The following is a 12,825-nucleotide window of genomic DNA, read 5'->3' as shown; positions in this document are numbered from 1 at the left end:
TTTTTCGGGGACGGGAATCGCAGAGTGGCTCTTCATACGATGAGATTACCGTATTTTCCGGACTATAAGGCGCACCGGGCTATAAGGCACACCTTCAATGAATGGCCCATTTTAAAACTTTGTCCTTATATAGGGCGCACCAGACTATAAGGCGCACCATTAATGCATCATATCAGATTTTTAATCCAAATCAAATCCATTTTATCTTTTTTATTTCAACTTCAGACGCAACAAATTACTTTATAATCACAAAATAATGATCCATAGTCTTTTTGATTCATGATTCATAGTCTTCAGCGGGCCATCTATGATTGATTTCATGACACAATGCTTCGGGCCAGTTTAAATTTAGGAATTTGGTCCATATATAAGGCGCACTAGACTATAAGGCGCACTGTCAGCTTTTGAGAAAATTTAGGTTTTTAGGTGCGCCTTATAGTCCGGAAAATACGGTATGTCATGTAACGGCTTTTCGGATGAATTTTGTATGCTAGCATAGGCAAAAAAAAAATTATTACATTGGCATTGTGGCTTGTATGTTGAAGTTGCAGAAAATCCATTGAGGGGTTTAGTTGCTTTCAATGACTCTTTTCTTTCACGGTAACACACCGTGTGAATAAAGCAACCTCTTAAAAGCTTTCTGACGATATAGAGAGGTACTTTGGATGCATTTAGATACACGTTACTCGGCTGAAGCTTTTTGTACATCGTCATTGATAAGAGCTTGTATGTCAACACGAGATGAAGATATATTTGAGGCTTTAAAAACGGTCATGCTCTCTGTGGCTTACATTTTTTGTTTTTTTTTCAAAATGTTGCTGGAAAACAGATAAAAACTACTGTTTTATCTGTTTCTGTGGTTTTGTGTCAACTATCAGCTTGTTTTCTTTTTGCGCGTGACCGCAGTAAAAGCAACTCTTATCATTGTCCAAATATTTGGGCCTAAAATATTCCTTCCTAAACAAGAAAACAGGCAACGTATTCAAGTGAAAGGCAAATTTCCTTGAAGATCTGCTGAAACTTCACTTTTTTCCAGATGTAGTGAGGAAAGAATGATAGATTACTCCCAAAATTGAAGTTACGGTACCGCCTCGCATATCGCTGACTGTGTCACATCGAAGCTTTGCGTTAAGACGACTGCTCTGAACCTGTTGATGATCTGCCGGGATTCGCAGCGTTGATCTTTTTGGAGCGACTCAGAAGATGAATTATTCACAAGTCTTTGAGCTTTTGAGGTGTCGCACTTTTTGTTACCTAATCGGTGTTGACAACTAGCTAGCTACATGTGTGCGGAACCAAATAGAGAAAAGAGAAATCACGCACAAAAACCAAATACGTGAGCTTAATGTTTCTTAACAGGTCAATCCTTTTACTGTTACATCTCGTCGACGTATTTTTAACCCATTAGATCCATTACAGCGTGCCGTTTTATGTGCTTCTTTCTTAAGCGGCTTTAATCTCGGATCATCTGCTCTTGGCAAACTCGAACTTGGCGACTCTCGCCACACGTAACGCATGACGCGTCACTTTGCAATATTCAGTCAAATTATGGCTTGAATAGTTTTGAACGTGCTGATTCATTACTCGAGAGAGGTTGAATGTTTGATTTAAAAAAATGTCAGGCAAACGTTCAGATAAAATGGGATTTCTATGTTTTGCGAATAGTTTGAAGTTGGTCATAATTTTGTCAAAAGAAGCTAACCACTGATAATTAAAAAAACCAACAACCTTTAAATTCTTATATTAATGATGTTTCAGCTTTGCATGTGACCTTGTGGACTTCAGAGCATCGCTGCGTTTGCGTGACTTGACGTGATGTGAAATTCTGCTTGAGTTGTATGAAATGTCACAACTAACAAACCACGCTCTCTGGAGTCCCAAAAATATTTCTCAGCAAAATTCCATTATGCAATGGATTCTTACAATGTCACTGTATTGCAATGGGGAATATCAAATAATTTCTAAATTGCTGCTGAATTGGGTAGGTAAGAGCGACATGGTTGGCAAGCAATCAGTCAACCAGTCAAGTGTTGCCACCGAAAACCCTAACCTCGCTTAACCCTCTTATTTTAATCCAAAAGGTTTCATGAGGTCGTAGGTTTCAGATTACCTTAATTTCCGTGCCAAGTTCATTATTACTTGCTGGCTTGCCGCTTTTGACGACTTCCATGAAATTAGCATCTGCTTAGCGACGACTTCAAACACGCATTTAGTGTCGTCATTGTCTTTAGACTTATTTACTTTACACTGGAAGCCGTTTTGCCTTTTGTCTGTGGCCTCTCGTGCTCTTTGATTTGCTCATTACTGCTGCTCTGTTGCGCCACATTGTTTTATGTGCCTTCATCTTGTTTTCAGCAGTAGACGGCTGAGACGAGTGAAGGAATCTAGTGGCTTGAGGCGTAGTTCCTGATAATAGTTTCTACTTGCGTGGCATAGTTTTGGAAATGCTGTCTTTTCTTTGACTTTTTTATGCCATTTTTATTCAATTGAAAATGAACTAAATGCACAACATTGGTTTGATGTCTGAACATTAACGGTAACTATCTTGATTGATGATTGGAAACACAACAATGGTTGACGAAGGTGGGCGGGGGGGTTATCACAAGAATATTTACAAAAGATACGTTCAGCCATCTTGGAATGGGCATCCGTGAGAACGATCATTCTTTTTGAGATGAACATTTTCTGAATCAGCTAATGCCGTTATTAGTTGCCATGGAGACTGACGGAGTTAGGGTGTTGCTATGGAAACAGAGCGGCTGCTCATCACCACGCACAGCAGGCTTCACCACTCCCTCGAGCAAACCGCTATTGTACAAATACACCAGACATCAGCACACAATAAACATGAACAAATTTGTTGGTAAAAATGTCTTTTGAATAGCACATTTTTTCGTGTATTTTTATTTTTTTCAAATCAATAATAAAGTGGTGAAATAGCCTTTATCATGAGCCCTGCATTGTCATTGGATAATTTTTGTGTGCGTTAGCGATGATTCATCGGTCAACCTTAATGGATTTATGGTTCCTTACAGCCCGAGGAATCCGAATTTCTCCATTCTAATGAAAATAAGAACACACATTGGCGAGAAAGCAGCTGAGCATGTTCCTCTAAGTGAACGCGGAGGAGGATAATTACTTAAAAACCTAAAACGAGTTCAAATTTCTAAATCAGATGAGCCAACCAATTATGGCTCCTGCCTTCCCCCAAAGGAGATAATTACCAATCTGCTTAGTCTTTAAAGGTCAGATTTGTTGCATGTGTGGCAGGATTCTGGAATCATACAGATTGATTTGTTTTACGAGGCAGTGCATGACTGCGCAAAAGCTTTTTTAAATAGACTGCTCAGTGGATAATTTGGATTTTTTTTTTTTTTACTTTAGCGAAACCTAACAACTTTAATTTCCCCAAAACTTAAACTCTGTAACCTGCCCGATTCAACTAAAAAGGAAACAGGGCCTCTTAAGTGGAAACATTGATTCATGGGAACGGCTTCGTCCTAAAACCTTCGTCTCTTGAACCACAATAGGTCTACGACTTAATTAATCGCGCTGACATTCTAATGGACAGTTTTAATCAGTAAAACATGATTGATCATTTATGAAAATGACTTTTTGGCTGAAACCAAAAATTGAAACAACCCAACTGTTTTTTTATTTTATTTATTATTTATTTATTTATTTTAGAAATTTAGGAATGATGAATAATGTAAAACCTTTTGTTTTTGTCAGTGGGATTCCAATACACACAAACACTGAATCCAATTTGCAGTGAGTCCCATATGGCATCGTGTGTGTCTACGTGTATGTACGTGTGTGTGTGTGTGTGTGTGTGTGTGTGTGTGTGTGTGTGTGTGTGTGTGTGTGTGTGTGTGCCACACAAGACATCCACTTTGGATTACATTCAAGTGTTTGTTGATGGGTGGTTTCAGCGCTGCAATATACAGTATAGAACAGTGTAATGGAATAATAAAGGACGGACGCTCCCAGGCAGGACAGGACAAGAACAACAACGATTCACTTTTCATTTCCGTTTATATGAGCTGACATTTCGATTACCACAGCTCGTGAGGCCTATTGTAAGAACAAGTGCGTGTAAATATAATGTTACATCACAAAACCTGGGTGATCTAAAAAATATTAAAGGAAGATTAGATTAAAATTTTCGGATGTGTCTGTATGTGCAAAAAATACCTAGTAATGATATTATAAATCAAAACAAAGCTTGCTGCTTTTGGTGTGTTCGTAATGAATACTGGCATTGTTATCATTTGGATCGCTAGTATGACTTTTTAATTCCATTTCATTGTATTTGAAGTTTTTATAGATACATAAATAAAATGTCTGTCAGGACATATTGGTTCTTTAACTGATTAACTCATTCACTGCCAATGGTAACTTGGCTGGCAGTGAAAAAGTTAAGAAACTCGCCCCTCCCAATGTCAACTAATCTTTCTTTTTTCAAGCAGATAAAAGTGCAGCACATCAGCATTCAACTGCAGCGCTGCAAAGTTCAGCTTGTCCTTCAAAGTAGAACAGTCAATTGCAAGTCTTATACAATTATTTTTCTTCACAAAACCAGATGACCTTTAATCGAACTGTTAAAAGAAATGATACTTTCCAAGTTTGCATTTTATGCTACTCAATGGGGGAAAAAAGATTAACTTGTCCGGATGGATAGGGATGAGCTACAAGCATGAATCCATTTTTTTTCCCTTCACATTTCTCAATTCAATTCTGGTCTATCACTTGCCCATTCTAAAACCTACATTTTGTTTATTTCTCCTTTCAAACAGTTTGAACTGAGGTATGTTGTGTCTTGTCCTGCTGCACAACGCCTCGAACACTTCAATTTAAAGATGCAAACTGATTCAGCATGTGTGTACTTATTTGTCAGGATACACACAGTTGTTCCTGGCAATCGCAGTGCTATCAATAACCTTTTTACGTCTTACCGTAGTGGCAGAATCGTGCCTCACCAGACAGACCGCTTTTCTTATGCCCTTAATGAGGCATTTCATACGTTGTGTGTGTGTGTGCATGTGTGTGTGTGTGACAAGACAGCAGCAGGAAAGTGGATCTGTATTTCAGTTGTCACACTAACAACCGTGGACAGCACACACAGACAATCCCAACCCCCCAATTTTGCGACTTCAACTATCTCTCTACCATTGACTGATTACTACTTTCTCCCCTCAGCTTCCACTTCATCCTCTCTCCATCTGTCGTGCAGATTTGAAGGTGCTCGCTTTGTGTGTGTTTGTGTGCGCGTGTATTAAGAGACACCACCTGCCACCGCACTCCCAAAGGACCAAGCGGCAAATCTGTCTCTCTACCTTCACAACTGCTCTTACCCGTTTTCCACTGTCACTTTTCTAGGACTCGGATGTAAGCTTTCCCCTGAGTCACGGACCGTATCGCAGTCTGCCAGGTGAGTCTCCGTTTATTCCTCATTGTTCCTCTCTGCATCAGTATGTGCTGCTGTAAAGTTGCTGCGTCACTGTGCTGCTAAAAGGCGCCGTTAGCGTCATGATATAACCGGTAGCTGCAAAAAGCAATTTTAATGGCGGGCCACAGCGGCAATGTGTACATTTGCTGCACCATTACCACATTGAGTGGGAATGTTTGTCCATATGTGTGCTGTGATTGGTTGGCAACCTGTCAAGGGTGCAGGTGTAAAGTGATCTGGATTATGGCAACTAGGGCTGTCACTCTCAAGTATTTCTAGAATCGAATTCTAGAATTTGATCGATTAATTGAATGAATCGAATATTCAGATTCAATTTTATTTGCGATAAAATGTATTAAATACATTTGTAGTATTTATTAACCAGATATTTTTGTTTTGTTGGTATTATTTATTGATGGGAAAAAAAACAATAGAAAAAAATAGCACACAAGAAGGCTTGATGATCCCTGTTTTCAAAAATAAAATCAGGTTTTTATGTCTTGTTTTGATTAAACACAAAGGATAAATTAGTTTATTTGTCTTTTATGACAGACCAAAGAAAACTGAATTATTACTTTTGATAGCCTGAAATAACCAGATTTGGACAATCTTTTGTTACTCAATTACTAAAATAAGAGGCAATTCATTTAATCGCTTTTTTGTCGATTAATCGATTCATTTTGACAAATACTGGCAACAAAACTGAAAAAAATCAAAAGAATTGTGTTTCAGTATTGACTCATATGATCGCCATGTTGTGGTTGCTATTCCATCAGATAATGCTCATTTGAAAAGAATTCCAGAAAGAAATTTGAATTCAAATCATGTGGCTTTAGTTTAATCTGAAAAAATAGTATTAGATAACAAGTTAATGTTTATTCATTAGGTTTGCTCTGTCCTCAAGATAATGGCTCTGACCCACCGCCAGCTATCCTCTTTTATTTATCTGTCTGTCTTCTTGAGCTTTTCCACCCACATATCCTTTCTCATCTCCGTCCCTCGTCATATTCTCTTATATCTCACTTCATATCTGTCAGTCAGGTTCATTCCTTATCTGCTGCACATTAAGAAAAATATTTTCAAGGCCATCACTGTATGTTATTGTACATTGGTGTGTTTAATGTGTGCCCCCCCCTAATTCTAGCAAGCTACATCTTGTTTTATGGACATTAGTGAATCCGGTGTGATGTTTTTGTGATTCTGCTGAGTAAGACGCTTGGCATCTAAAACCAGCTTGGTTCAGCTGTTTTCTTCAAGTAATTTCCACTTACTTTTTCATCAAACTCCATAAAAATAAACATTAAGATGTCTGCTTGGCTACAAAGTGTGAATTATGAAGAAACCGTGAAAGTGTTTTGGGCTTTCCTGAAATTCTATTGTGTTTGCACAGAAGTTCTGAAGCTCATTTACACAGCTCTTCGTGATAATGAACAATGTGTTTCTCTTATGGCATGTGGATGCAACCTAAGGGCACTGGGAGCTTTGTGAATGGGATATTTTTTTAATGAGCAAAAGTAGTTGCTTACACACATGAAAGCATTCGTCGTAGCGTTCTTCCTGGGGGAGAGCAGGTTAATGACAAGGGAGACTAGACTAATAGAGGTAAATATTAGCCTTGCATGAAAGAAGTATTGCGACATTTCGTAAAAATACAACATTTGTGTTTACAGGCTTCCAATTGTTGCCAGTGGACAAAACAATACGTTTTTAAACATCTGTATTTCTTTATAAAGGTTCCCACTCAAAAAGCCCCTTAAAATAATAACATGGATTTTTTTTTCCGATTTTACGTAAATTTAAATGATTTTACTTACTGGATCAGTTCCCCCGTTTGCACGTCAAACTCACCCACATTCACTTTTTATAGTCAATTATCTCATTTCCCCAAAAGGTTTAGCTTTTTTTTTGTAATTACAACTACAGTTTTATAAAAACATATTGCTTTATGAATCAGTCATGCACATGTCCTGTTAGTCCCCACTTGAAGCATCAACAAACACACATATGCACACACACATAAGTACATACACACACACTGTACACTCTGCTGATCGCATTAAAACTGACAGGTGGCTGCTGGATGTGTAGTCCCATGAGAAGAACAAAGTGCTTGTGTGTGTGTGTTCACACATAAAAATTATGACAGCGAAGCTGCTCAACAATTAAAAAAAAAACTACTCTGTTGCAGTATTTTACGACACTTGCAAGTAATGAAGCTCATGCGAGTACACTGGGAATATTTTCAATCACTATGTCTATATTCATGTAAACGTCAATATGAACCCGGCTCAACTCAGCTGTATTTTTAGAGCACTATTAAACAACCACGGAGCAAAAAATAAGTCATACAGCAACACACACAAATAGATTATTAATGAAGACTGTAAAAACAAAACAAAAAAACAGCAAAACAGTCAAACCAAGTCTCATGCTGAGTCAAAGGCGGTTAAAGTATCCCGCATTGCCCTTGAATTGAAATGAATTACTGTGTATTTCAAGCACTTCAAAAAGATTTTGAGTTGAATGCAGTGAAATTACTTGGCAGTGTTCCTGGGAGATTACTGCACCCTTTTCTTGACTCTCTCCTACAGAGCTCCTACGTCGTCTTTTGTTTTGTGTGGTAAAAGGACAAACGTCATTCATTGTCATTCAGTAATAGGAAAACATTTGCGGTGCCGCTGCTGAGTCACCCTTTGGTTGGATTTGCACTTTTTTTAACGCATTTTAATTTAATTTGCTTGGTTATTAAGTCCGACCTACAGACTCTGTAAATTTCCTGTATTACGAATTGGGTTGGAATGATCCGTCATGATGAACAAGATTAATCGATTAATCGACAACAAATCAATTATCAAATTAATAAATTAACTATTTTAATTGAGTAATAGCTTATAGCCATTTTATTTAATCTTAAAATTGTCAAATTCATCTGTTAGCCTCCCAACAGAATTATTCATTAATCTTTCATATCTTTCTTTTAAAATCCCTCTTTTTTTTTAATCACTAAACAATATCAAATAAAGCAAAATAATTGGTTGCGGAACAATATATGGGGGAAAGAAAGTTTTTCTAACACACTTTTATGCAAAGTAAAATTTTCTTCAATAAATAACAGAATAATCGATTAACAAAATATTGCAATGTGAATTGATTCCATCCCAACAGCAGTGGCTAAAAAGTGCACTGCTTGCTAGCAGAACAAGAATGTATCCCCCAAAAAAATCTTTCTGCTTTTTGAGCTTGTACATTACCCTGAAGGAAGAAGCCCTAGACGCTGCTTCGAAAATAGCTGTTTGAAAGTCTTAAATACTATACCTGTACAGACTGACTGGCAGAAGCCTCAAGCACTTCACACCATCTCTGTGAGCTTGCGAGGCACTGTTAAGTGGATTTTGCGTTCTCGTCAAGAGAGTGTTTCAATCGAGTGAAGGCTTAATGCTAGGCCTGTTCTGACTTTGGGGATTTATTTATGGTACAAGCATGACAGTGGTATCAGAACGCTTCTTATCACTGTCTAATAGGAGGAAAGGCTGACTTCAATGTTGCAGTTCTGCATTTAAGGGCTGCTTTATGAATACCTGAACGAAAAATTGTAGCGTAGTCGCGGAACAAAAATGAACCTTTATTTGTGTTATCATCAATGTAGACTACAATGGACACCAATTCCAAACCTTTTTTTTTTGTTTCCTTTTATCATTTCTAGGTTCATTGAGGAAGTCACACTTTTGGTTTTGACTATCGGCGCAACACTCTTCAAAGGAACGAGGGAATTGTTTTTTTTCGACTTGGCTTTGATTCCTTTACAAGTCCCGCATAGGCGAATCAGGTAAACACTTTTTCCTTATTTATTATAATGCTGGTGCTCCCTTGATGCAATCCGATTTGATATTTTCCCTAATGATAAACATTTGGTTCTATAATTGGGCTATTGGCTGAACTTATCTTTCCACACTTCCCAGATGTGCTGTATACCTGTCAAATAGGTAAAAAGAAACACTTTGTTTGGAATGAAAGAGAGCGAGAGAGTGGCTGTCTGTTACCTCCACAAAAGCAGTGGCCATGTGGGTGGATGTACATGTGAGTGCAGGCTGCTCAGAGCTGAGTGGGAAGTGGGTATTGAGTGGGAAGAGAAGAGCTGCTTTAGTGAGACGATCAACACCAAGGTCCGCTGAAAGCCAGTCACGCTTTTATGGGCTCTCATTGTTTCCTGCACAAATTTCCTGCTAGCGAGATTGCTGACGGGGGTTGGATAAGAGCCTTTTTATTTTCTGCTTTCTGCATGGAGTCTGTTTAATTTGGATGAAGGCCTGTGGCTGGGTGTACGGTTTTCTTTTGAATCACAAGCTACAAGTCTACAAATGGGGTTGGAGAGACAATCTGTTTTTTACATGGAATAAGAGAAATAATACTTCGCACCATCCACCATCACCTGTTATGAAGGAAGATTTTTAACCGTCCGTCACAAGATAATCAAATTATTGATAATTCAGAAGTAATTGCATCTCCACTAAAAAGGTTTGAGGTTACTTCTAGAAGCCACAAAATGATGGCAAAGCACCTTTTTAGTTTCAACAAAGCGCTTTCATCGTAGTTCCTTGTCACCCAGATGCTATAAGATATAACTAAGCACTACTTTTGTCTAAATAAAACTCCTCAACTTATTGCGATGTAGTTTCCAGACACTAAGATGCTGCAAAATTGCAGCAAAGCACTACTTTTGGCTAAATGGAGCACACTCCTGTATACACTGCTATACTGTGAATATAAATCTGATCCCAGTAGCGTTCTGGCTCAGAAGCAAGGGAACCTTTCTAGGCCAGGACACCCGCCAGGCCGCTTAAACTCGCTTTAGCTTCCCTGACAGCGTTGCTTTTTTGCATTCAAAATTTATGATAGGCTATCTCATGGCCTATTTGTCATTTTTGAGCAGATAACTCCAGGTAGAAATTTTATGACTATTATTAGAAAAAGAGGCCATGCCTGGTAAGCTCCTTTGCAGCTCTCCAACTCCTGCAGTGAGAGGAGAGCCCTGCAATGCAGCATCTGCGTGACGTACGCGCGCACGCACACTGAGATGTTGGCATGTGAATGTTTTCAGAACGTAGGAGGGAGATGGAAAAAAAACTAGAGTGGAGGGGAAAGATGAAGGCTGATGGAAGCCGGGGGAGGAGTGTGTAGGTGGAAGGACGATACTAGGAGGAAGGTAAAGAGGTAGGAAGAAATAACAGGTGGGAGAAAGACTCGTGGGTAAAAAAAAAAAAGCTAAGAAATTAGACTAATGACACATATAAGCACCACCAGGAAAAATATTATTTTCTTTCACTAGGTTGAGCCGAAACCCGGCTGGTACCGTCAGGACGGTCGGCACTCTATCGACCGGGCCGGTCATTCCTTATAGATTGTGTCATCCCGGGAAATGTGTCCCTTCCACCTCATGTCAATTATGGTTAAGGTGCCCTTCAACAAGGTGGTGAACCTTCTGTGCTGAATGTCTCCAGTAGGACATCTGTTCTGCCGGACGGCCATTTGCTTAATGCTGCTTCTCTAAGAAAAGCCATCACAAAGCATCTAAACTTATATTTTAAGCTCAAAATAGTGTTATTTGGGAGTGCTGATTCAGTCATGGAAAAAAAATTGCATCGTCAGTGTGCCATCAGGTGAAAAGAGCAGCTCAGTCAGCCGTCTGTCTGTGCAACACCTCTCGTGTGACGCGCTCTGCAATATGTTCAATATTTTGCGGCAGGAAATGGTTCGCTTGGGAAAACAAAACCAAAGAAGTCATTAATTCATTTTGCTTTCTATTTTGTAGCTCGGTTTAACAGACGGATGAAAATCAAGTCAAAATTGAGATTGTGGCTGGAAAAATGTACACAGCCAGTCCACCACTAAGGATGATCAAGTCGGAAGTGGAGGTCAGCCACCAAACACAAATACCGGCAGGACCAAGACAGACTGACAACCTCATTTTGATATTTTACGACTTTCAATAAATAGGAGTGCTGTTGAGTTGAAGCCCCGAGCAGGGTCACAGTGGTGAAAGACGAGCTGTGACAGTCAAGGAACCTTCAAACGAGACGTTCTGAGCAGAGGAATCACTGCAGAGTCTCTATTGGGCTGTCACTCCCGTATCTGTCGAGCTGAGTCATGCAAATCTTGACAATTATTCATTTCGGCTTGGAGCTTAAACACTCTTCATTAAATATTCAACGTAAGCGTTTTCTGGCAGGTAGACCGATCCATTGGTATTCTATTTGACGACTGTGAGTTTCTGAGACATTCATTATGTTTTACTGGTTGATTTTTTTTAACACTGCAATAAAAGTCTGGTCTTTAGCTGACGTTGCTAACTTTTAATAACCTGCTGACTTGTTACCATGTCTGCCTCTCCTCCCATCTCACAGAAGGAGAGACATCCCTCGACCGCCCGCCCCTCCCTCCCCTATCCTGAGCTCGTACTAGCATGGCAGATGACCGACAGCCAGAAGACGGTGCCGCTCAGTGGGACCCTTCCAGGGGCCAGGAGTCCACCGGTACCCACGGGGCCAATGGTTTCTCATCTTCCTCGTACAGGACGTGCCAGACGGGTGGGGCTCACCCGACCTCCGCCCCCTTCTCCGCGAGGGAGAACGGCTTTGATGGGGAGTTAACTGGTGCTCATGCTATAACTGCAGGTATGTGTGATCTCTCTTTTACAACTCAGCAGATGGCTTGTTTACAAAAACATCGTAGTGTGTCGACACAGTCCATACGTGGATGTGTTGGCTTTCCTTGCACACGTATGTAGTCGGCGTGTTATGCATCGTTGCGTGGGTTTGCAACACACCGAGTCCAACCCGAATCAGAGCTGTTATTAAACGTGCTATAATTACAATGTTACCCCTCAGCTCCCAGATCACCCTCACCGACACCCCGGAGACAGAAATGATGGTGCAGCAGTTGTGTTACCATGACAACAAGTCTCCCACCGATTTGCTTTTTGTTCAGTTTTGCCTTCCGCTCGCATTATTGGCGCCGTTAACCACATGACTTCAACTTAACGATAAGCGATTCTTGCTATTTGAGACATTAGCTGAACGCTCGATTGTGAAAAATTCCACACCATCAACAAGATTCTCAAGAAACAATCAATTGACTAATCAATTTTTATCCCCATCCCTACTAAGAGGTGACTCCAACATGCTGTGGCAGAGAATCGCTGACGTTGGCTAATCCCCCCCAGCCTTGAGCCTTCCGAGAGTCAGCTCTTCAGATGCAACAAGAACCTCTGAAGCACTAAATTGCCCCCTTGACATTCTGTTAAAGCTGGAGCTCACTATGTCGGCTTTTTTTTTGGTCTCAAAGAGGTCAAGCGCAACATGCTACAAACAACTCTAGTG

The 12,825-nt window shown here is 39.8% G+C and overlaps 1 protein-coding gene across 5 annotated transcripts in view; it reads left to right on the top strand.

Annotated features, from left to right (window-relative positions):
- map2 (microtubule-associated protein 2) overlaps positions 1-12,825 on the top strand; it is a 30,881-nt gene that overhangs the window by 1,546 nt on the left and 16,510 nt on the right. For all 5 annotated transcript variants that reach the window (XM_037240371.1, XM_037240369.1, XM_037240370.1 and 2 more), the window contains exons 2-4: positions 5,380-5,431; positions 9,153-9,275; positions 11,851-12,120. In XM_037240371.1, coding sequence (XP_037096266.1) covers positions 11,910-12,120 — 211 coding nt within the window. In that variant the 5' untranslated portion in view covers positions 5,380-5,431; positions 9,153-9,275; positions 11,851-11,909. The remainder of the gene's footprint in view (positions 1-5,379; positions 5,432-9,152; positions 9,276-11,850; positions 12,121-12,825) is intronic.

This window comes from Syngnathus acus, chromosome 21 (genome assembly GCF_901709675.1).
Source record: "Syngnathus acus chromosome 21, fSynAcu1.2, whole genome shotgun sequence".
NCBI classification, from domain to species: domain Eukaryota; kingdom Metazoa; phylum Chordata; class Actinopteri; order Syngnathiformes; family Syngnathidae; genus Syngnathus; species Syngnathus acus.
The sequence above is the reverse complement of the archived record's forward strand: the minus strand, read 5'-3'. Positions and strand labels throughout refer to the sequence as shown.